Source organism: Oryctolagus cuniculus, chromosome 5 (genome assembly GCF_051225735.1).
Source record: "Oryctolagus cuniculus isolate XC-2025 breed Fujian yellow rabbit chromosome 5, ASM5122573v1, whole genome shotgun sequence".
Taxonomy (NCBI): Eukaryota; Metazoa; Chordata; class Mammalia; order Lagomorpha; family Leporidae; genus Oryctolagus; species Oryctolagus cuniculus.
In genome coordinates this window covers 132,894,406-132,920,046 of record NC_142871.1, presented here as the reverse complement: position 1 = coordinate 132,920,046, position 25,641 = coordinate 132,894,406, and the positions used below count along the sequence as shown (strand labels likewise).

General features: G+C 47.0%; 1 protein-coding gene across 10 annotated transcripts in view; it reads right to left on the bottom strand.

Moving 5' to 3' along the window:
• STK38 (serine/threonine kinase 38) overlaps nt 1–20,077 on the bottom strand; it is a 40,120-nt gene extending 20,043 nt beyond the window's left edge. For 3 of the 10 annotated variants that reach the window (XR_016234631.1, XM_008262841.5, XM_089333996.1), the window contains exons 1-5: nt 19,732–20,055; nt 9,826–9,961; nt 5,256–5,307; nt 4,248–4,370; nt 1,970–2,053 (exon numbers count right to left, since the gene is read on the bottom strand). Coding sequence is in view for 6 of the 10 variants with exons in the window: in XM_008262841.5 (XP_008261063.1) it covers nt 1,970–2,053; nt 4,248–4,370; nt 5,256–5,307; nt 9,826–9,956 (390 nt within the window). In the remaining 4 variants the exon portion in view is untranslated. Of the gene's footprint in view, nt 1–1,969; nt 2,054–4,247; nt 4,371–5,255; nt 5,308–9,825; nt 9,962–14,387; nt 14,520–19,731 lie in introns of all 10 variants that reach the window. The other 7 variants (XR_016234632.1, XM_002714665.6, XM_089333997.1 and 4 more) reach the window with 5 other exon arrangements.
• Between the last annotated feature and the right edge of the window lie 5,564 nt (nt 20,078–25,641).

Genomic DNA, 25,641 nt, shown 5'->3' with positions numbered 1-25,641 from the left:
TAAACGAAGGAAGAGCCAAGGGTACAACTCATACCAAAAGTCTTTCTCATTCCATAAATATTTAATGAGGTGCGGGTGCTAGCTAACCCAGGCATTTAGAAAGTAAAGATAAAAGCCAGTCTTTTGTCCCATCAAAACTGTATCCTGGCATCACAATGCAAGGTTTTCCTTTTGCGGCGGAGGAGAAATGTCAGAAACCAGCTAAATGCTGGCATCTTATTTTTTAAGTATTTCCAGGGATCAGAAATTTCTACCCTTTGGAAATTAACCATTCTGCAGTAGGTAGCTTTAATTCTTGCTCAGTTCAGAAAAAGCAAACAAAAAAGATAAGCATTCCTCTGGATAAAGGCACCCGTAACTACAAAACGTCAGGCTCAGGATGTGAACTCTATCAGCTCTACCCAAAAGTGATGGGCTTGCATGCTCCTGCTTCTGATCTTCACCTAGCACAAACGCCGCACGCTTCTTCAGGATGGCTGACCCAGGCAGTGGGCGGCCCCATTATGAGATTAAACCCAGTGAATTAAATCTAGCACCAAAGGTGAGCTAAACAATTAAGCTAACGTACCCTTTAATGCATAAGTTAATCCATTAAAGTCCTAACAGACATTTTTCTTTGGAAAAATTTAGACGCTGATTTTGAAGAAGGCACATTTTGAGAAGAGGTTTTTACACAACATGCTGGGAACATCCTCTGTCACCACAGTGGGTACCTGGCATAGACTATGTAGAATTAATAACCTGAAAGTCATAATATGTACTAGCTTTATAATCTTACTCTGACTGCTAATTACCTTAAGAGAGGTTTTAAGCCTCGGTTGAAACTGTAGGAAATGTGTCTTGTAAAAATAAAACTTAATCATGAAACGCAAATATACTGACCAATCAATACAGCTTTTTATTTTCCTCCTCAAGATGAACTCAAACTCTGTTGGTGCCTACACGTCCATACAAAAAGCAGGACTACTGAATCTGAACCAAGTTAGTGTCAGCATGACCTATAGCATCTGAAGATTCACTGCACCGGGGTCTGACCCTCTCCACTGAAACTCCTCTGAGTCTCTATCCTCTGGGTCACACGTGAAAACTAAGGAGGGGACGGCGACCCACACTTGAGCTGGCACTTAAATGAAGGCGGAGAAGGCTCAGTGCCTACGCCTCCCCTGAGCAGCAGCAAGAGCTAGCTTTGGGGCTAACTTCCACCCTTGTTCTTAAACTCGCCCCTGTAACATCGGATCTGTCACAGGACATCTGCAGTTGTCACCCACTGCAATCTGCTCTTAAGCACCCTGCTAAATTAGATTTACAAAAAGCCTGCATTCTTGCTTTTTAAAATATGCTGCAATATTTAAAACCTTATTTACTCTGCATAAAGTACTTATGCATTTTGCAGATCTATTTGAAAAGTTGGTTTGGTTATTAAAACATATTCTTAATCATTAAAGGAGAATTAGCATTCTCCTTTCATTTGCATTATATTGAACAAATCCACTCAGAAAATGGAGCACTGGTCTCTCAGATAGCAACGAGTCCCTCAGAAGACCCAACTTTGAGATAAGTGTGCAGAATGAAACATATTAAAACACGTTTTAGATTGTAAATTCTAAATTCTAATTCTGGGCTTCCGGTCCAAGGTTGACTACTAAAAACACACTGCCACACTGAGTATGTTGTCCTCCCAGAAAGGCTGTCACGACGAGGACATCTTGTGACCAACTGGGAGACTCCAGCTGCAGCTGCTGCTCTAACAGGTTTTCAGCTTTTCAAAGATGACATATAACCTACATGCATTATTTGCGCTTTTCAATATGTGCTTCCTTCTGGGGGGGGGAGGCAATAATACATGTACACACACAACAGAACTAAGGAAAACTAACAAAAATACGCATTTTTAACTAAGCAAAAAGAATGGCTTTAGGAGACACAACTTCACAAGCTGACTGAAAGTACCACTCCAACTGTGCCTTACCTGCTCTTTTTCAAGCATATCTGCTTTACGGAGTATTTTCATGGCATACACGTGCCCCGTATCTTTCTTTTGAACAAGCCGCACCTAAGAAGTTATCAAGAAATGCCAAATCAAATATTAACACTGTCGAGCAACACTTTCATGTGGCACAGAAATATTTAAACTGAAGCACGATAATTTTAATGTAATCAAGTAGCAGTGACAAAGCAGAAGAATGATAAAAAATAAATATATTAACACAGTGAATTCAGGCTGGAAACATCCTCAAATACTCTATATCTGAGCAGCTTTAGCTCTGTAAGTGAACAAACCAATCTAATGAAAGCTTTCAGGACTCGTTAACCCTCTGACATCTGTAAGCCAGTCAGCTCAGAAAACCTAAGTACACGATTACAGGTTGAAAATAAGTTTATGCACAGAGAAATCAGGAAAATGGGATTTAATACAGTTCTCCTTTTTCATATATATTTTCAATGTTTTTGAAGAGAACAAATAATTTGACAATGAAAACAAAGTTGATGGCCTACATGTAAACCAAAAGGAAAACTTCCTGGCCAGTTCTTATACATCCTCCTCTCCTCTCTCCAGGTAAATGCATTTTCTTCTCTCTGTGCCTCACCTCATATCTTTCCTAATGGAGCCCCACAGCGAGTCCTCCCCGAACAGAAAGTAGCGGCAGTGCTGTACCTTTCCCTCCCTCACAGACCCCAACAGTGACTCTGAGCACAGAGGATCAGGCTTGTCATTCAATTGTACTTTGAGCATTCTACTCCCCAGGTACTCATCTGTAGCAATATGCTGCCCCCTCTGTACAAAGGTAATATAACTACTGCAGTGTGCTTTTTGTGCACTTTGGGCATTTTGCAGCAATGCAAATGACCTTGCAAAGGCTCATTCAAATTGCCTCCATCAGATTGCTCACTGCCAAGCACAAGTCGTTTGTGAGAACAGAAGGGATAAAGCTGCCAAAGCTTTCCACTCTCTACTACTAATCTCTCAGAGCTCCTTTCTGGAAGTTCTGGCTCCGAGGCCATTTTTTCAGAGTGATACCAATCTGGCAGAAATAAAGGGTGTAGACATGATAAGAACTTGGGACCAGTATTGTGATGTAATGAGTTACGCTGCAGCCTATTACACTGGCATACCATGTGGGTACCAGTTGGGAGTCCTGGCTGTTCCACTTCTGATCCAGCTCACTGCTAATGTACCTAGGAAAGCAGCAGAAGATGGCCCAAGTTCTTGGACCCCTGCACCTAGGTGGGAGACCTGGATGAAGCTCTTGGCTCCTGGCCCAGCGCTGGCCATTGTGGCCATGTGGGGAGTGAACCAGCAGATGGTAGATCTCTCTATCTCTCCCTCTCTCTGTAACGCTACCTTTCAAACAAATAAAATAAATCTTAAAAAAAAAAAAAAAAGAAGAAGAAGAAGAAGAGGAGGAGGAGGAGGAGGAAGGAAAGAGGGGGAGGAGGAGAAGAAGAAGAAGAAAAATCAAGAACTTTAAGGTCAGGAAGATTTGGGTTCAACTTCTGATCCAGGGGGTCTGCACTGTGGTGTAGCATGGTAAGCCTCCGCCTGCGATGCTGGCATCCCATATGGGTGTCGATTCAAGAACTGGCTGCTCCACTTTCAATTCAGCTCCCCGCTAATATGCCTGAGAAAGCAGCAGAATATGGCCCAAGTACTTGGGCCCATGTGGGAGACCCGGAAGAAGCTCCAGGCTCCTGGCTTCAGCCTGGTCCAGCCTTGGCTGTTGTGGCCATTTGGGGAGAGGATCAGCAGATGGAAAATCTCCCTCTCTCTCTCTCTCTCTCTCACTCTCACTCTCACTCTCACTCTAACTCTGCCTTTCAAACAAATAAAAAATAAATCTTAAAAAAAAACATCTCTGATCTAATGCTCAATGGCTACGTGACACTGGGACTTTACATATACCTGTGGAATCTTAACTGCATCATCTACAAAACAGGCTATTGTCACGATTACAGGAGAAAAGCACGGAGTAAATAATTAATATTGATTCCCTCCCAATTTTCAATTCTCCCTCTAGATCAATATTTAACGCACCAATATCATTTCTGCCAAAATTGATAACTGGGACAGCGGAAAGAGGAGGAAAGAGGAAACAGGACAGACAAGGTAGTTAGGATGTGGGGCTGGCATGCCTGATCCATCTAACTCCAAACATTTTGCTTATATTCACAATCATGAGCTCATGCTATGTTATAATTTTCAAAGTTCTACAGTACTTTTGTTCTTGACAAGTAGCTGTGGTTCTTACCTCACCAAATGCTCCTCTGCCTATGACTTTTAAGGACTCAAAATCTTCCAATCCAAGTCTTGTTCTCTTCAAACGCAGAAACTCAGTCTCCTTCCGAGCATGCGCTGATCTCCTGAGCCGTTTCTAATGTCCAAATACAGAGCAGGAAGAGAAGGAGCTGAAATTCTGAAACTCTGTAATATATCGTATTTCTGACTCACTGAGCTGGAAAACAGGACTGCACTGGACTCTGGGTAATCACAGCAAAAGGATGCATACGAGGTCACCTCTCCTATCCTTGACTTTCAGATGTAACAACCAAGGCACACACAGCACCCATCCGGGACAGGTGGGTGCTCCCTGGAGCAGTCCAGTACCCTAACACTTCCACTGAAGGGGGACAAACAATCAACAACATGCTCCTTTCACATTTCTTATCAAATAAAAGTGTTCTTTGTTTTTTTTTTTTTAAATTTCCTTCTAGTTTTTTTACTCCTTGCAGCTCACTGTATCCCTCCAACTATCACTGATGTAAGTACTGGGTCTTTTTCACCATGGTCCTGGGTTCTGCTGTGGTTCGTTTCTTTTTTTCAAGGCATTTCCACTTCATTCAGTTTGTTGCCCGGGATTATTTCCACCCCCTACCATATCTGTGCACATTAGGCTGAAGGGCTGACTTAAGATCTATTTCACCTTAATAATGATTTCAGAAATTTGTCCCACTGAATTTTGTTTCACTGAATGCTGTAAGAATGCTACACCTTTCTTCTCTTAAATTTTAATATGATTTCATCCTTTTTCTTGCAATTTTAAATCTAATTAATTATTGAAATGTGCCAAGAGGCCTTTCTCTGCTGGATATTTAACAAATAACTTCTCCCTCCAAATAAAACCCAAACGCAGAAACATGCCACCTCTCAAGTTCCTGTTTCTGAGCCAATACCCTTCCCCTACGCACCCAGGTTAACTCCACGGGCAAGACTCAGCCTGCCGTGCTGGAATTCAAGGGAGATTCCCAGCATTAATTACCTCTTCATCTTTTAGGCCCTCTTCTTCCATCACTTTTTCTAACTTCTTTTGTCTAAAACAAACAACAAAAAATATATAGAATGGTAGACTTTCTGAAAACTCCATACACACATACAGTTGGTTTTTGAAAAATGATAAAAGTAAATCAAAAATACCTCATAAAAACAAAAAAAAATTTTGCAATGGCTAAGACAAATGAAAATATTCCTATCCTTAGGTCTATATTTATGTAAAGACTGTATAAGATTTTAATGTTAACAGTGAATCTTGTTTCAAAATTAAATGTTTTCTCTCGTTCCTTCCCTTCCTCCCCCCTCTCTCCCAGCTATTTCCTCCTTACCTAACCACAAAACAGCTGGTATTTGATGACCTCTTATATCAGGATGTTTCTCTCCCTCTCTGACCAAAATATACACCCTTTATTTTCACATCTTCTTCCTCCTCCCTGCTATGAGCAGAGTGACGCATGGCAAAGGTACAGGAAGAATTTAGAGATTCAAGGGTGGGGGGAGTGATGAGAAAGGGGAGTGGCACCACTATCAAAACTTAAGACGCCAAACCCCTGGAATACCAAACTTCAGTTTAGAAACTGGATACTTCTGATCGACAATCTCACACTGATTTGATACAACTAAAAAGAACAAGTAAAACACCCTGAAGAGCAAATCTTTATTTATTCATCATAATAAAAGAAAACACACGGGCTAGAACCTCTCCTCCACTACTTATCGGCTTTCCAGATAAATAGGCGACCTGAGCAGGGTGGGAAAAAAATCAAAGCACAGGGTACACTGAAGAAGAAACAGCTTGGAGTCTAGTAAGGCTGATACACATAGAACCAAGAAGTGTAGGTCTCACTCTGAGGACAATGAGAACTCATAGAGGCTTTTAAGCAGAATGATGCGACAAGACTTTTCTTTCAGAATGGTAACCAGCAATAATGAAGATCTAACAGACTAGGCCGGTGCCATGGCTCACTAGGCTAATCCTCTTCCTTGCGCGCCGGCACACCAGGTTCTAGTCCCGGTTGCCCCTCTTCCAGGCCAGCTCTCTGCTATGGGCTGGGAGTGCAGTGGAGGATGGCCCAAGTGCTTGGGCCCTGCACCCCATGGGAGACCAGGAGAAACACCTGGCTCCTAGCTTCGGATCAGCGCGATGCGCCGGCCACAGTGCACTGGCCGCGGCGGCCATTGGAGGGTGAACCAACGGCAAAAGGAAGACCTTTCTCTCTGTCTCTCTCTCTCTCTCTCACTGTCCACTCTGCCTGTCAAAAAAAGAAAAAAAAAAAAAAGATCTAACAGACTGGCAGGCAGGCAAATCAACTGAGAAGAGACTGAGGCCATTGACAGCTACTGTCCTAATTCAGTCACACAGCAAAGATCTCCTACTGCAATGAAGTGCCTTGTCATTGCAAAGAAAACCAATTGTAAGTAGGAATCAAAGGAAACATCTTAAAATGTCTTGTCTGGTGGGTGGGGGATAGACAATGATGTATGAACAAAGAAACAGAGAGAGAGGAACACAGAAAGAAAATTAGTTTGATTTTGGTCAATGAATATTTATTTCAGTAACAGTATTAAGTTAAAGTGAATGTTTTGTTGAGGAATTTTATTAGAAATCCACAGGATGAAACAAAAAATAAGAATTTGCATCCAAACTTGGGAGGATTTACTCTAATCTTAATGGGTCACCTACCCAACTTCCCCAATTTTCTTCTTTAAATTCCCAGAATACTTTGGGATATTCACCCATGTGTTCACAAGTATTAGAAGGAGAAGATTCCGCTGTCGAAAATTTCAAGGGTGTAAATGAATTCCATTTCAATGGCTGGATAATTAAAGTAGGGAACAGTAAGAAGGGTCAGAGCACAGGGGCAGCTTCGGCACAGCGCCCCTAGGGATGTCCGCGCATCCCATGTGACAGGGCCTGGTTCAAGCCCCAGCTCCCCTGCTTCTGACACAGCCTCGAGAGACGTGGATGGAGGAGTTCCTGAAGTCTGGCTTCGGCCTGGCCCAGGCCTGCCTGTTGTAGGCATTTGGAGAGTTAACCAGTGGATCAAAGATCTATTTCTCTTTCTCTCACCACCCTTCACTCTCTTGTCATTTTGCCTTTCCAATAAATAAATCTTTAACAACAATGACAACAACAAAAAATGGATCAACCTCAAAAACATGCTGAATGAAAGATGTTGTCCTCAAATGAATTATTTACTCTATGATTTCAATTATATGTTCTACTTGTATGGAATAGACAAGATGAATCTACACTAGAAAAAAAATCACAACAGTGGAATTCCCAAGGCTGAAGGAGCAAGAGGCATGAAAGAACTTTCTGGAAGGACTGTAATGTTCTACATCTTGATTTGGGTTTTAACTTATACAGATATGTGTGTTTGTTAAAACTCATCAAACAAGTTTCACTTATACAGCTATACTCATCTGTTAAAACGCACAAATTTTACACTCTCCTAAAAATATAAATGTTCGACTCTAGTTAATATTTTAAAATTTTATTTTCATTTTATTTGTAAGGCAGAGAGACAAAGACAGAGAGTAAGCATTCATTCACTGTCCACTCCCCTCATGCATGCAACAGCCAGGGCTGGATCAGGGCAAAGCTGGGAGCCCAGAGCTCTATCCTGGGCTCCCATATGGGTGGCAGGGACCCAACCACCTGAGCCACCTTCTACTGCCTCTCAGATTCACATCAGCAGGAAGCTGGATGGGATGCACAGTAGCTAGGACTCAAACCAGACACCAGATGGGATACAGGCAACCCAAGCAGCAACTTCAGCCAAGGCACCAAAGGTCCACCCTTCTACTTAATGTTATATAAGCAGAAATACTCAAAAGTACCCTGACATCTGCAGCAAACTTGTAAGCACAGCAAAAATCTAAGATGGAGGCAGGGCAGGCAACTGGCACAGAGGTTAAGAACCTGCTAGGGATGCCTCCACTGCATCTTGCAGTATCTGGGTTTGAGTCCCAGCTCCGCTTCCCCTTCCAGCTTCCTGCTAATGCACACCTTGGGAGGCAATTGGTAATGGCTCAAGTAGTTGAGTCCCTGCCACCCACATGAGAGATTGAGACTGAGTTCCAAGCTCCTGGCTTCAGCCTGCTGCAGCTCTGGCTGTTGCAGGTATTTGGGAGTGAACCAGTGGATGGAAAATTTTTTCTTTCTCTCTGCCTTCCAAATAAATAAAAAATAAATAAACTTTTAAAAAATTTAGATTAATGAATAGACATAGAGATGGGTAACACAAATACAATAAATCATAATTGTAGACTCTAGATAACACGTATACATGTATTTACTGTATAATTCTTTTAACCTTTCTATACTTCTGAGTACTTTCACAACAGAGTGTTTGAAAAAAAATTTTAATTATTAATTACTACATAAAAAGTGTATACCAGGCTGGCGCCGTGGCTCACTAGGCTAATCCTCCGCCTGCAGCGCCGCACACCGGGTTCTAGTCCCGGTCGGGGCGCCGGATTCTGTCCCAGTTGCCCCTCTTCCAGGCCAGCTCTCTGCTGTGGCCAGGGAGTGCAGTGGAGGATGGCCCAAGTGCTTGGGCCCTGCACCCGCATGGGAGACCAGGAGAAGCACCTGGCTTCTGCCTTCGGATCAGCGCGGTGCGCCGGCCACAGCGGCCATTGGAGGGTGAACCAACGGCAAAAGGAAGACCTTTCTCTCTATCTCTCTCACTGTCCACTCTACCTGTCAAAAATTAAAAAAAAAAAAAAGTGTATACCAGATCAGTAATAACAATAGCTGCTAGCATCACCATTAACTAAGTGCTCGCTATCCATGAAGCTTACAGTGGGTACCTACATATGTTATATCTAATCCCCACAACAATCCTGCAAGGCAAGGAGAATTATGCCTATTTTCTGGATGGGGAAACTGAGAAAAGACTACGGAACTTGTGCCAGGTTCATAGAGCTACTAAATGGTACAAGCAGAATTCCAAGCCCAGGTCTGACGCCAAAGGAGCTGATCTTTCCGCACTATCACACGGCTTTAAAAATGAACTCCCAGGGCAAGGGCTGGGCCTGCAGTCAAGTTGCTGCATCCTCTATCAGAGTGCTTATGTTTGAGTCCCAGCTCTGGCTCTTGACTCCAGCTTCCTGCTCACACAGGGAAACAGCAAGTGATGGCTCAAGTAACTGGGCCCCTGCCACTGACCTGGAGACTTAGACTGAGTTCCTGGCTCCTGGTTTCTACCAGGCCCAGTCCAAGCTGCTGGGACTGCTCCAGCAGAATGGAGTTCTCTTGGTCTTTGTCTCTCAAAGAATAAATAAATAAATAATTTGTAAAATGAACTTCAATTATCTAGCTCCATTTTTTAAATATATTTCAACAGAACCTTACGTTATTGACTAACAGAAATAAATGGTTAATAACAGGGACTTTGGGAATTTGTTATACCGTCATTCCACTGCAATGGGACAGTCTATTACATAGTTACTACTATTCTTGTCTTTTTTCAGCAATATTATCAATATGTTTTATTACACCAGACATGAATGCCATAGCCATGATAATTTTTTCAAGCAAAATTATTTACCTCATTTCTCGTTCTTCATGTTGAGCGATAAGGTTACTATAAAAATTCTCCAATGTCACTTTGGTCATCGTCACCCTTTCCTTTGTGTGATTACTCATAGACGAGCAAGGTGTTGAGCCTGTCATTGCCATGGCTGCTAAAAACAAAGACAAGAGGAGGTATTAGTTTTAGAGTTAGAATCCACCAATTATGCCTTCTCCTTCCCTTCAGATAGGAATGTATATTGGTATAAGAATCCTGGAAGGGTTTAATCCACTGTGGCTCAGTGGATTAAAGCTGTGACCTGCAGTGCCAGCATCCTATCTGGGGTCTGGTTCAAGTCCCAGCTGCCTCACTTCCGTATAGCTCCCTGCTAACACACCTGGGAAAGCAGTGGAGAATGGTCCATGGGCATGGGCCCCTGTACACAGAAGAAGCTCCTGGCTTCAGCCTGGTCCAGCCCCCATCACTGCAGCCATTTGAGGAGTAAACCAGAGGATGGAAGACCTCTTTCTGTCTCTCCCTCTTTAACGCTGCCTCTCAAATAAACAAATAAATCTTAAAAAAAAAAAAAAAAAAAATTCTAGAGGACACACATAATACACAACAAAGGCCACACAAACAGAATACTGGGTGAAAATAGTATAGGAGTATATTAATGTCCTTTGACCCAGAAATCCCACTTCCAAGTATAAACACTAGAGAAATTATCATACAGGCTTTTAAAGGGAGCACATATAGGATGTGCAGTCTATTCAGAATGTTCATTTTGCCATCATTTGTGTTATGGGAAGTTGAAGCAATTCAGTAAGGAAATAAATAAGTAAAATACTTTGAGTGCAAACAAGAAGTCACCATGTAGTAGTCAGAAGCAACTTCACAGGAATGTATCTTTAACATAGTGTTGGGGGGCCGGCGCCGCGGCTCACTAGGCTAATCCTCCGCCTTGTGGCACCCGCACACCGGGTTCTAGTCCCGGTCGGGGCGCCGGATTCTGTCCCAGTTGCCCCTCTTCCAGGCCAGCTCTCTGCTGTGGCCAGGGAGTGCAGTGGAGGATGGCCCAAGTACTTGGGCCCTGCACCCCATGGGAGACCAGGAGAAGCACCTGGCTCCTGCCATCGGATCAGCGCGGTGCGCCGGCCGCAGTGCACAGGCCGTGGCGGCCATTGGAGGGTGAACCAACGGCAAAAGAAGACCTTTCTCTGTCTCTCTCTCTCTCACTGTCCACTCTGCCTGTCAAAAACAAACAAACAAACAAAAAAAAACCATAGTGTTGGGGCCAGCATTGTGGCAGTGGGCAAAATCTCTACCTGTGGCACTGGCATCCTATATGGGCACTAGTTCTAGTCCTGGCTGCTCCTCTTCTGATCCAGTTCTCTACTACAGCCTGGGAAACCAGAAGATGGTCCATTAGGGCCAATGCTATGGGTAGTGGGTAAAGCCACCACCTGCAGAGCTGGCATCCCATATGATGCCAGATCATGTCTGGCTGCTCCACTTCCGATCCAGCTCTCCGCTATGGCCTAGGAAAGCAGTAGAAGATGGCCCAAGTCCTTGGGCCCCTGCACTCACATGGGAGACCCGGAAGAAGGTCCTGGCTCCTGGCTTCGGACTGGCAAAACTCTAGCCATTGCGGTCATTTGGGGAATGAACCAAGAGATGGAAGACTCACTCTCACTCTCTCTCTCTCTCTCTCTCTCTCTCTGCATCTCTGTAACTCTACTTTCAAATAATAAATAAAATAAATCATTAAAAAAAAAAGAAAGATGGCCTAAGTGCTTGGCCACCTGCAACTGTTGTAGGAGACCAGGAAAAAGCTCCTGGCTTCTGATCAGCCCAGCTCCAACCACTGTGGCCATTTAGGAGGTGAACCAGCAGATGGAAGACCTTTCTCTCAGCCTCTACCCCTGTTAACTCTAACTCTCAAATAAACAAATAAAAATATTAAAAAAAAAAAAAGCATAGTGTTGAAGTTTTTAAAAAAGAACAAGATCACAATACCATATGTGTAAATTAAGAACACACAGTAGAGGAGCCAGAGCTGTGGCATGGTGGGTAAAGCCACTGCCTGCAGTGCCGGCACCCCGTATGGGCGACGATTCAAGTCCTGGCTGCTCCACCTCCCATCCAGCTCTCTGCTGTGGCCTGAGAAAGCAGTAAAGATGGTTCAAATCCTTGGGCCCCTGCACCCAGGTGGGAGACCTGGAAGAAGCACCTGGCTCCTAGCTTTGGATCAGCACAGCTCTGGTCATTGCGGCCATCTGGGGAGTGAACAAGTGGATGGAGGACCTCTCTCTCTGTCTCTACCTCTCTCTGTAACTCTGTTTTTCAAATAAATAATTAAACCTTAAAGAAAATAAACTGAAATTTCCTTAAACCAAAAATAAAAACACAGTAGAATTCTTTGCCATCTAGGAATCTTCCTTAAAGAAATCAAAAACCCATACAGAGTCACACTTGAGGAGGTTAAATACAGCATTGTAATGACCAAGGAAAACTAGAAATAGCTTGAATATACAACAGATCCAATTAAGTGTGAAAAAGCTCTATAAAAAAATAATGTGGGGCTGGTGCTATGGCATTGTGGATAAAAGCTGCCACCTGCAGTGCTGGCATCCCATATCGCACCAGATCAAGTCCCAGATGCACCACTTCCGATCTAGCTCTCTGCTATGCCCTGCAAAAGCAGTGGAGGATGGCCCAAGTGCTTGGGCCCCTGCACCCGCATGGGAAGACCTGGAGGAAGCTCCTGGCTCCTGGCTTTGGATCGACATAGCTCCAGCCATTATGGCCAATTGAGGAGTGAACCAGCGGATGGAAGACCTCTCTTTCTCTGCCTCTCCTCTCTGTGTTTAACTCTGATTTCAAATAAATAAATAAATCTTAAAAAAAATGTACAGACATTGAAACAATGAAAATATGTTCAAATATTTGATGTCATGGGAAAATGTTTCTAATCTAAGTAAAAAGAACAGATTATAAAACACAGGCAAGGTGCTGTGGCATACAAGTAAAGCTGCCACCTGCAGTGCCGGCATCCCACATGGGCACCGATTCAAGTCCCGGCTGCTCCACTTCCAACCCACAGCTCTCTGCTATGGCCTGTGAAAGCAGTGGAAGATGGCCCAAGTCCTTATGTCCCTGCACCCGTGTGGGAGACCAGTAAGAAGCTCCTGGCTTCAGATCGGCCCAGCTCCGGCCATGGCAGCCAACTGGGGAGTGAACCAGTGGATGGAAGACCTCTCTCTTTCTTTCTCTCTCTCTCCCCTTCTCTCTCTCCCTTTCTCTCTCCTTCTCTCTCTGTGTAACTCTTTCAAATAAATAAATAAATCTTAAAACACACACACACACAAGGCCAGCGTTGTGGCATGAGTTAAGCTGCAGCTGGTTGAAGTCCCGGCTGCTCCACTTCTGATCCAGCTCCCTGCTAATGCACCTGGGAAAACAGTGGAGGATGGTCCAAGTCCTTGAGCCTCAATACCCACGTGAGAGACCTGGATGAAGCTCCTGGCTCCTGGCTCTGGCCTGGCCCAGCCCTGGTCATCACAGCCATTTGGGGAGAGAACCAGCAGATGGACAATCTCTCTCTATCTCCCCTGTCTCTGTAACTGCCTTTCAAATAAATAAAATAAATCTTTAAAAAAAAAGAGTAAATATTACAATCTCAATTTTGTTTATGTATTTACTACATGTGTACAGAAATACTAGAAATAGATAATCAAAATGTTATTAGTTTAGCAGTCAGAATATAATAGTTTCATTCTGGCTTCTGCTTTTCCATGTTTTTCTATATTTTCTTTAATGAACATGTACTATTACTAGTAACTTTCAAAATTTATTTATTGGGGCCAGTGCTGTGGTACAGTGGGTTAACGCCCTGGCCTGAAATGCTGGCATCCCGTATGGCCGCCAGTTCTAGTCCCGGCTGCTCCTCTTCCAATCTAGCTCTCTGCTATAATCTGGAAAAGCAGTGGAAGGTGGCCCAAGTCCTTGGGCCCCTGCACCCACGTGGGAGACCAGGAAGAAGCTCCTGGCTCCTGATCGGTGCAGCTCCAGCTGTTGTGGCCATCTGGGGAGTGAACCAGCAGATGGAAGACCTCTCTCTCTGCCTCTCTCTGTAATTCTGTCTTTGAAATAAAAAAATAACAAAAACAAAAAAATTTTATTTATTTATATATTTGAGAGGCAGGGAGAGAAAGACAGCTCCCACCCACTGGTTCATTCCTCAAATGCTCACAACAGCTAGGGCTAGGCAAGCACCAAAACCAGGAGCTGGGAACTCAATTCAGGTCTCATAAATGGGTGGCAGAAACCTAATCACCTGAGCCATCATCACTGGTTTCCAGGGTCTGCATCTGCAAGAAGCTGGGATCAAGAGCAAGAGTCAGGGCCGGCGCCGTGGCTCACTAGGCTAATCCTCCGCCTTGCGGCGCCAGCACACCGGGTTCTAGTCCCGGTCGGGGCGCCAGATTCTGTCCCGGTTGCCCCTCTTCCAGGCCAGCTCTCTGCTGTGGCCAGGGAGTGCAGTGGAGGATGTCCCAAGTGCTTGGGCCCTGCACCCCATGGGAGACCAGGAGAAGTACCTGGCTCCTCCTGCCATCGGATCAGCGCGGTGCGCCGGCCGCAGCACAGCCAGCCGTGGCGGCCATTGGATGGTGAACCAACGGCAAAGGAAGACTTTTCTTTCTGTCTCTCTCTCTCACTGTCCACTCTGCCTGTCCAAAAAAAAAAAGCAAGAGTCAGGAGTTGAACTCACACTCTGGGTTGAACTCACACTCTGGGATGCCAGACATGGGCATCTTAATCAGTGTTTGGCCCCCAGGAACTTGTGGGCTTATTTCCACAGTGAAAAGAAAATCCAGCCGGCACCGCGGCTCACTAGGCTAATCCACCTGCAGTGCCGGCACACCAGGTTCTAGTCCCGTTTGGGACGCCGGATTCTGTCCCAGTAGCTCCTCTTCCAGGCCAGCTCTCTGCTGTGGCCAGGGAGTGCAGTGGAGGATGGCCCAAGTGCTTGGGCCCTGCACCTGCATGGGAGACCAGGAGAAGCACCTGGCTCCTGGCTTCGGATCAGCATGGTGCGCCGGCCGCAGCGTGCCAGCTGCAGCAGCCATTGTGGGGGGTGAACCAACAGAAAAGGAAGACCTTTCTCTCTGTCTCTCTCACTGTCCACTCTGCCTGCCAAAAAAAAGAAAATCCAGGGGCTGGCACTGGGACACAGAAGCTTAAGCTGCCACCTGCAACACATGCATCCCATAAGAGCGCCAATTCAAGTCCCAGATGTTCTACTTCCAATCCAGCTCCCTGCTAACACTCCTCAGAAATCAGAGGACGAAGGCCTAAGTACTGCCACCCACGTTGGAGACCTGGATGGAGTTCCTGGCTTCTGGCTTTGGCTTGGCCAGCCACTTGGGAGATGATCTCCCTCCCCTCTCTAACTCTGCCTTTCCAATAAACAAATAAATCTTTAAGTAAATAAATAAAAATCTATGACTAAAATGTTGATCTTTAGGTATATATGTGCATTAAGGTGTTTAATAAATTTTTTCAGATTAACTGAATTTTCAAGTTACAATAAGGATCTATAAAGGAAACAATATGTCAAAGAAGAAAACCTTAATCACATTTCTAGTGATGGTAAATACCTCAAAAACAAGGGGTCCTGGGGCTGACACTGTGGCAGAGAAGGTTAAGCCTCTGCCTGTGGTGCTAGCACCCTATGTGGGTACTGTTCGAGTCCCAGCAGCTCCACTTCCAATCCACCTCCCTACTAATGCACCTGGGAAAGCAGCAGAGGATGGCCCAAGTCCCTGGGCCCCTGCACCCACCTGGGAAACCCAGAGGAGGCTCCAGCCCCAGCCTTTGCACCCATATGGGGAGTGAACCAGTGGATGGAAGATCTCTCTGTCTCTCTCTCTCTTCGTCTCTTTCTCTTTCTCTACCTATCTCTCTGTAATTCTGACTTTCAAAAAAAATAAGTAAATCTTTAAACACACACACACACACAGGATCCTAACTTCCTCATTTTGCAGAACAAAAAAAAAAATTCAAAAAGGTTTAGATCGTTTATAGAACAGTCTTTTCCTAAGATTGAAATCTCATTTTGCCCTCGATATTTTAGCTAACTTATATTATCACACTTGGCCAAACTGTTCACCAAAACTGACAGCTCCAGCACTGGCAATAGCGCTCAGTGTTTTCTATTTATACTTTCCTTCCATATGCTTCTGACTGTTCATCTCCACAAAAAAACAGAGTAAAATGCAGGAGGGGTTAAGGGCCATTTTCAAAGATAGTGTATTTTATGAAGTTTTCTTAAGTTTTTTCCCTTCTTAGTACTTAACAGCTTTTTAACTGTTTGTGGATTAAATTAATATATAAACATTTGTTACTGTTAACAAACAAGGTTTAACATTAAGAAACTGGGGGGCGGGGAGGCGCTGTGGTGCAGTAGGTTAAGTATCCACCAGAGGCACTGGCATCCCATATGGGCACAGGTTCAAGTCCCGGCTGCTCCACTTCTGATCCTGCTCTCTGTTGATGGCCTGGGAAAGTAGAAGATGGCCCAAGTCCTTGGGCCCCTGCACCCATGTGGGAGCCCCTGAAGATGCTCCTGGCTTCAGATCGGCCCATCTTCAGCCACTGTAGCCATCTGGGGAGTGAACCAGCAGATGGAAGACCTCTCTCTCTCTGTCTCTCCCTCTCTGTGTCTGTAACTCTGCCTCTCAAATACATAAATAAATCTTAAAAAAAAAAAGAAAAAGAAATTTTTAGGGAGCTGGCATGGTAGCATATCAGGCAAGGCTGCATGCAGGTTGCAATACTGGCATTCCATGTGGGCACTGGTTCAAGTCCTGGCTGCTCCACTTTGATCCAGCTCCCTGCTAAAGGCCTGAGAAAACAGCAGAAGATGGCCCAAATGCTTGGGCCCCTGCATCCACGTGGAAGACCCTGAAGAAGCTCCTGGCTGCTGGCTTTGGATTGGTCCAACCCTGGCTATTGGAGCCATCGGGGAGTGAACCAGCAGATACAAGATCTCTCCCCCTCTCTATGTCTCCTTCCCTCTGTGTAACTCTGACTTTCAAATAAATAAATAAATCATAAAATAGAAATTTAAAAAAATCCCCAGGCATAAATCACATAATCCCTTCAGTGGAGAGATTCAAAACCCAGGCTCTTGGAGGCCAGTGCTGTGGCATAGGCATCCCATATGGGCGCCAGTTCATGTCCTGGCCTCCTCCTCTTCCAATCCAGCTCTCTGCTAATGCCCTGGGAAAGCAGTAGAAGATACCCCAAGTGTCTTGGGGAGAGACCTGGAAAAAGCTCCTGGCTTCGGATCGGCGCGGCTCCAGCCATTGCAGCCATTTGGGGAGTGAACCAGTGGATGGAAGACCTCTGTCTGTCTATAACTGCCTCTCAAGTAAATAAATAAATCTTTAAAAAACCAACCAAAACAGTTCGAGTCCTGGAGGCTCTACTTAGATCCAGCTCCCAGCTAATGTGCCTGAGTAAGTGGCAGAAGATGGCCAAAGTGCTTGGGCCCCTGCCACCCACGTGGGAGACCCAGATAGCATTCCCAGGCTCCTGACACTAACCCTGGCCACTGCAGCCATGGGGCGGGGGCAGAGTAACCAGCAGACAGAATATCTCTCTCTCTCTCTCTCTCTCTAACTCTGCCTTTCAATTAAATAAATTTCAGGGGAAAAAAAATCAGGGGTCTACTTAAGAGGCAAACATTTTGATTCATGATGTGCCAAAATCACAAATTCAAGACACTACACTCAGAGCCATCTTATTACAAAATATGTTATGTTTTACAAGGAAGTTTCTACGACTACCAAAGCAAACCCAAATGTTTTTCATATATCAGCAGAGGAATGTTTTTAAAACCTCTGTTTCATTTATGAAGCTTGGGTGTGGTTCCTTATTTGTCAGTCTGTACCCCCTCCACCCACAATGAAAACCACATGCACTCCAAGTGTGTCTGAAGAAATCTGAAAACCAGACCTAAAAACAAGACAAAAGCAAGGGAGAGACTGAATATTTCTGGAGGCTCTTCACACATGTAGTCTCATTTTAACAGCTGAAGTCACTTCAGCATAAACACACAATTCCAGAGTATTTAGACAGACAACACAGGCCTTATGATAGGCGACTGATAAATGCAAGCTGGGTAAGTTCGTGATTTTTAGTTGTCAACAAAGCTAAAGTACAGAGTACATTTACACCGATGGGCATATAAAAAACTTGGGGGAAAAAGAAGTTTTGACTCGTTTAAAATCACAAGCATTACCTTCCAAGCTGCTGCTTAAAAAGATCAACAGGGCAGTAAGCGCACTAAAGATGCCACAATGGGCCAGGCTCTTGGCTTCCACACGCGGTCTCTAACGCAATGGTAAAGGTCGCACTGCCCTCCCCTTTGACCTTTCCTCAAACCCTAATGACCTTTCATCAAAAGACACGGTTAACACGGCCCTCTAGCAATTCATGGGTTCACTGCGACACCCATGTGCTTTTGTGAGACAAGATTTTCTCTCGTGCTTTTGATAATTCAAGCTTTCCTGTTCTGACCTACAAGCCGTTGGAGGCCCACTGCCCTGTTTCATTCTCCTTAAATCCTGCAGAATTAGAAACAATAGGTAGGTGAGACCTTCTTAGAAGGTTTTTTTAAATTAACAAAAGGATGTGATACTCCAAAAAGTCAGGGCTAAGGATCGCAAAGGAAAACCATTATTTTATTCATCTAGACAGTCAGGCCTGGATGACTGACTTTACAACGGTACTCTGTCTAAAAAAAAAAAAAAAAAAAAAAAAAAATCCTCTTGTCTCTCACCAATAGCTCATGCCTTTGTGACTGCCAACCCAGCTATCTTCCATTTGGGCAATTCAACCTTGAGACCTAGTCTACTCCGTAAGAGCCACATCTCTCCCACTCAACTGCAAGCCACTGGAAGCAGGCAGCACGTCTTACAACCCGCTCTAATGTTCTTCCTGGGAAAGATTAACCAAGACAACGCTCCTGGTTGGCGTCCTCCCCGGTGCGATGGGGGCAGGGTCGGGCCGTGCCCTGGCCCTCTGTACCGCCCGGGAGGGTAGAGTTCTCCCTCACCAGGAAGCTGCTGTCTACCGTTTGGGCGGGGAGGGCAGCCTGTTACTGCGGCGGTGATTATTTTATGTTTCAGGAAACCCGCACCTAACGGCTGGCTAGCTTGGAGCCAAGGCGGGCTGCTAGGGAGAGGAGGCACAGGGCCTACTTCGCCCCCAGTCTTCCTCTGGGGATGGCAAAAAGAACGCTTCTTTGAGTCGTTCTGTTGTGCCGCTGGGACGCGTTCCCAGACGTCCTGCAGGCTTTGTGCCAGCTTGCCTCCTGGTCCTGAGCGACTTTTTCCTACCCCCCACCCCCGCTCTATGTCTTTCCCACTCCTGTGAGTTTAAGACGACCTGCAGCCCAGGACCCTAAGCCCGGCCACCACGGCGGGGAAGGGGAGACGCAAACGTAGCACACACCCCACGCTGGGCTGCGGGCACCTCCGACCCTCAGACAACGGCCCTCGCGTTCTCAGACCCAGATAAAGGAAAACGGACGATGACCAGGATCCCGACGGGGACTGCCTGCTGGCAGCGAGCAGACAAAGCTGGCGACACGGAGAGGAGAGCCTGGCTCCCCGCCCCAGCTGCACACACACAGAGAAAGGACGGGGCGGGGAGGCTGGCACCGGGGGAATGTGGGAGAGGGCCAACCCGGAGCCTGGGAGCCGGGGCCCCAGGGGGCTGACAGGAGGCTGGGGAGAGGGGCCGAGGGCCGAGAGGGGACAAGGCTAGGAGGGGGGCGCCAACCAGAGAGAGGGGCAGCCCCAGGAGTCGGGGAAACAAGAGATGAGGGGGAAACCGGGGACGGAGTGGAGACAGCGGCAGCGAGACACTCACCAGAGCCCCGGGGGAGGCAGGGCTGTGGGCGGCGGACAGCCGCAGACGCCCGCCCGGTCAGCGGTCTCGACGTGCAGACAGGCGAAGCCCCGGCGGCGGCAGCCAGCTGCCAGCAGAGGGACGCGGACGCGTGAGGGGCTCTGAGGTAGCGGCCGAGAAGCGGTTGCGGGTGAGGACTACAGGAAACTCCCCAACTGCCGGAAAAGACGGCAGCGCGAAGGGGCCAAGGTAACCGGGTCCCCCCGGCAGCGGAGAGGGGCTGGAGTGGCGGCCCGGGGCCGGGACTGCGCGTGCGCGACTCCCCAGCGGCGGCGCCGAGACGGCGGAACTGCGCGTGCGTAGCCCCGCCCCCATGCGCCACGCCCCTCCCCTCGGGCCCCGGGCGATCGAGGAGCGGGTGGGGCCGGGCTGCTGAGCTGTGGGGCGGTGTCGAGGTGGGCCGGGCCTGGGGCGGGGCTGGGCTAGGGGGAAGTTCCCCTTGCTTTGTTTTTACAGATTATTTTGAAATAATTATGGACTCACAAGCTGTTGCAAAATTAGTACAGAGAAGTGCCCTATACCCATGCCCATTTGCCCCCCTTAGGTCTTTATATAAGCTTCAGCGTTATCAAAACCAGGAAATTGACATTAGCACAAATCAGTTAACTGAAGCAATGCGGTTAATTAGATTACAGACTTTGCTCGGATTTAACCAGTTTGGCGTGCACTGTTTTCGGGTGTGTGTGTGTTCTATGAAATTGAATCATTTGTATGGTTTCTCCACCCTTTCTGATTTTCCATCATTGTAGTCATAGGTTTGATGGAGCCCTCCACCCCACCTACTCTTTGTTCCAGTAAGGATTAATGCTTCTTTTTTATTTTCTTTTAAAGATGTTATTTATTAGTTCGAGAGGTAGAGTTACAGAGAGAAAGGTCTTCCATTCGCTGATTCACTCACCAAATGGCCACAACAGCTGGAGCTCAGCCAATCCAAAGGCAGGAGCCAGGAGCTGCTTCCAGGTCTCCTATGTGGATGCAGAGTCCCAAGCAATTGGGCCATCTTCCACTGCTTTCTCAGGCCATAAGCAGAGAGATGGATAGGAGGAGGAGCAGCCAGGACTTGAACTAGCACCCACATGAGATGCCAGTGCTGTAGGTGGAGGCTTAGCCCACTATGTCACAGAGCTGGCCCCAGGATTAACACTTCTAACCTGGGACCAGGTGAGCACTGCTAGGTTTGGGCATTGGCTACCTGGAGGGCATCCCAATGCAAACAGAGAATCTGTTTTCCAAAGCTGCCCAACCACTTAGCCTATTCCACTTTTCGGGTAGAGGTCCCAAGTTTACTAGCCCTTGGGCCCTTATTGCTTCAAAATGGAGCAAATTGCTCCCAACTACAAAGTGTCAGGTCCCTGGAATTAGATGCATAAGACATTGTTCCTGCCTGCCTTCCAAGGGGCTTCCTAGGGAACCAAAGAAACATGCTCCTACTCATTCACTTTCTTGTTTGTGTTTTCTTTATTTATTTTATTTTATTTTTTATTTATTTTTTTTTTTACAGGCAGAGTGGACAGTGAGAGAGAGAGAGAGAAAGGTCTTCCTTTGCCGTTGGTTCACCCTCCAATGGCTGCTGTGGCCGGTGCGCTGGGGCCGGTGCACTGCGCTGATCCAAAGCCAGGAGCCAGGTGCTTCTCCAGGTCTCCCATGCGGGTGCAGGGCCCAAGGACCTGGGCCATCCTCCACTGCACTCCCAGGCCACAGCAAAGAGCTGGACTGGAAGAGGAGCAACCGGGACAGAATCCAGTGCCCCGACCGGGACTAGAACCCAGTGTGCCGGCGCTGCAGGTGGAGGATTAGCCTATTGAGCTGCAGCGCCAGCCTGTTTGTGTTTTCTTTAACAAATTTTTTTACTCATGTTGATATTTGAAAGGCAGAGTTAAAGAGGGAGAGAGAGCTAGAGAGATCTTCTATCTACTGGTCCACTCCCCAAATAGTCACAGTGGTCAGGGCTGGGCCAGGCCAAAGGCAGGAGCCAGGAACTTCATCCAGGTCTCCCACATGGGTGGCAGGGCCCAAGCTGCAGCAGAGAACAGCCCTAGTGCTTGGGCCGGGACGTGGATGGAGTTCTAGGCTCCTGGCTTCTGCCTTACCCAGCTCTGGCCGTTGAGGCTATTTGGGAAGTGAACCAGCAGATGGAAGATCTCTGTTATTCTGCCTTTCAAATAAATAATCTTTAAAATATGTATTACATTAAAATATTCATCTTGATTATTAAGCTTTTTGCTGCCCTCTTAAATCTTGTACCCAAGGTGAGGTTCTTGCTTACCTGTTCACCTCACCTTAGTCCAGGCCCTGGAAAGATCATTCTAAATCCGTTCTGGTAAGAATTCATCATCAGTAGTGTCAGCCACACCAGCATCAAGATCTGGCCCAGCAATGGGAATAGATCAGGTGTTCAGTGTGATTCTTTTTTAAGATTAATTAATTTATTTGACAGTCTGAGAGATGGAAACCCAGAGAGCGAGCGAGCGCACACGGGCCTCCATCCACTCCTTCACTGCCCAGATGGGCAGAGCTGGGCCAGGCCAAGCTGAAGCCAAGAGCCAGGAGCTTTATCAGTTCTCCCACATGGGTAGCAGGGGCCCAAACACTTGAGCAGTCTTCCGCTGCTTTTCCCAGGCCGTGAGCAGGGAGCTCAATCAGAAGTGGAACAGCCAGCGCTAGGACCGGCACCCCATATGCTTTACCTGCTACGCCACAGCACTGGCCCCCTTCAGTGTGATTTTAAGCTGCCTCTTTGCACAGTTTGTTGCTAATCCTGCCTCTCTGCCTATCCCCAGAATTCTTTACACCACTCAGCTTTTTTTTTCCTTTTTCAATATCTTGTTAGTAAAGACTTTTGCTGCATCCATTGGCCAGAGTTAGGCTCTATGATTTGCACTTAAAAATTCCAAGTGCCAGGGCTGGTGTTGTGGGGCAGCAGGTTAAGCCGCCACTTGTGGCGCTGGCATCCCACAGCTGAGAGCCCGTTCCAGGCCCAGCTGCTCCACTTTTTTTTTTAAGGTTTATTTTATTTATTTGAAAGACAGAGTTACAGAGAAAAGTAGAGCCAGAGAGAGAGAGAGAGAGGTCTTCCATCCACTGGTTCACTCTCCAGATGATCACAAAGGCCAGAGCTGAGCTGATCTGATGCCAGGAGCTTTTTCTGGGTCTCCCACCTGGAGTGGTGCAGGGGCCCAAGGACCTGGGCCATCTTCTACTGTTTTCCCAGGCCATAGCAGAGAGCTGGATTGGAAGTGGAGCAGCCTGAACTCAAATTGGCGCTTATATGGGATGCCGGCGCTACAGGCCAGGTCTTTAACCTGCTGCTCCACAGCGCCAGCCCTTTCAGCTGCTCCACTTCTAATCCAGCTCTCTGCTAATGCGCCTGGGAAGGCAGCAGATGATGGCCCAAAAATGGTTGAGCATGTGGGAGACAAGGGTAGAGTTCCTGGTTCCTAGCTTCAGCCGGGCCCAGCCTTGGCTGTTGCAGGCATTTGGTGAGTGAACCAGTGGATGGAAGACTCTCTCTCTCTCTCTCTGTCACTCTGCCTTCTGAATAAATAAATCTTCAAAAAATAAAACAACAAAAACTCTGACCATGAATGCTTCAAACAAAAAGAAACAAGGAGAGGGGCCAGTGTTGGGATGCAGTGGGTTCGGCCACCTCCTGCTGCGCCAGCATCCGATATGGGCGCTGCTTCAAGTCCCAGCTGCTCCACTTCCGATTCAGCTCCCTGCTGATGTGCCTGGGAAGGCAATAGAGGAGGAACCAAGAGCTTGGGCCCCTGTACCCACATGGGAGACCTGGATGAAAATCCTGGCTCCTGGGTTCAGCCTGACCCCTCCCAGCTGTTGCAGCCTTTCGGGGAGCGAACCAGTGGATGGAAGAATTCTCTCTCTCTCTTTCTCTCTTTCTTTCTCTCTCTCTAACTTTGCCTTTCAAATAAATAAAATTAATCTTAAAAAAAAAAAAAAGACCAGAAGAAGGAAATGTCCATCACCCTGATTTGCTTAGTATACGTTGTATACGTTTATGGAAACATCACACTTTACTGCCTTATTTCCTGCCGCATGGTTTGTGGGGTGATATCAGCCACACCTTGTGTCTCTTGCTGAATCACAGGATTTACAGACCCACCAAACTGAGGATAGATTCTCACCAGTTTAGAATTCCAGGCTTGGCCGGCGCCACGGCTCACTAGGCTAATCCTCCGCCTTGCGGCGCCGGCACACCGGGTTCTAGTCCCGGTCGGGGCGCCGGATTCTGTCCCGGTTGCCCCTCTTCCAGGCCAGCCCTCTGCTGTGGCCAGGGAGTGCAGTGGAGGATGGCCCAGGTGCTTGGGCCCTGCACCCCATGGGAGACCAGGAAAAGCACCTGGCTCCTGGCTCCTGCCATCGGATCAGCGCGGTGCGCCGGCTGCAGCGCGCGGGCCGCGGCGGCCATTGGAGGGTGAACCAACGGCAAAAGGAAGACCTTTCTCTCTGTCTCTCTCTCTCACTGTCCACTCTGCCTGTCAAAAAAAATAAATAAATAAATAAATAAATAAAAAAAAATAAAATAAAAATAAAAAAATAGAATTCCAGGCTGGCGCCGCAGCTCACTAGGCTAATCCTCCGCCTGTGGTGCCGGCACCCCGGGTTCTAGTCCCGGTTGGGGTGCCGGATTCTGTCCCAGTTGCTCCTCTTCCAGTCCAGCTCTCTGCTGTGGCCCGGGAAGGCAGTGGAGGATGGCCCAAGTACTTGGGCCCTGCACCCGCATGGGAGACCAGGAGGAGGCACCTGGCTCCTGGCTTCGGATCGGTGCAGCAGCCAACCGTAGCAGCCGCTTGCGGGGGTGAACCAATGGAAAAAGGAAGACCTTTCTCTCTGTCTCTCTCTCTCCCTCTCTCACTAACTCTGCCTGTCAAAAAAAAAAAATTCCTGCAAATATCATAGAAAATCTCTGTAGGTTTGAGCAACTTCGAAAGAGCCTAATATTTATCGGCAGTTAGATCTCTGAGAAGCTCACTCCTCTGGAAGTAACAACTAACTAGATTCCCAGTGACTGCAGCAAATAGGCTTTGCTTTCCTCACGTGCAAAGAATCCTGGAGGTATGCGGCTCCATGGTGTCAGGACTGTCTCTTCTAATTTTCTTAGCTTTAGCCTCGTGGACCGGAGTTGACAGCCGTAGCTCCAGGCATCTTGTCTACATTCAAAAAGGGACCAAGGAAGCTAGAGCACCATCAGCTGTGTCTGTCCCTTTCATCAAGAGAGCAAGAGGCTTCTCCGCGGGTGCCAGCAGGCTTCAGGCTCTCATGAGGCCACCATTCCTGGGAAAACGAGCACTGTGCTTGCGTAGGCCCTGTGACCGGGATAGGGAGAGAAGAGTCAGGCATGGATGCTAGGTTAGCCAGCCAGTAATGTCTACCACAATCGTGTATATTCCTATGACTTTTAATCTTTTAGTCTAACCCACCAGTCTGTATGGAGAACCGAGACATGGCAGGACCATTAATCGGCCTGGGAACTCAAGCAACCTCTTCATGTTGTATTGCCTCTGCCCTCGCAATAATGGCTATCATAACATAGTTCACTCCATCAAGCTTCTCAGTTTGCTAACAGGTTTCTCTAAAACTCCCGGGGAGAAGAAAAAGGCATAGCCTACTAAATTTTTACTCATCTGCAGGGGATTGAGTTACTTGATTAGCATCTTTAAAATATTTATTTATTTATTTGAAAGTCAGAGGCAGTTAGAGACAGAGAGCAAGTGAGCTGGTTCATTCCCCAGATGGCCACAATGGCAGCGGGGCCTGGGCCAAGTCAAAGCCAGGAGGCAGGAGCTTCTTCTGGGTCTCCCACGTGGGTGGCAGGGGTCCAAGCACTTGGACCATCTTCTGCTGCTTTCCCAG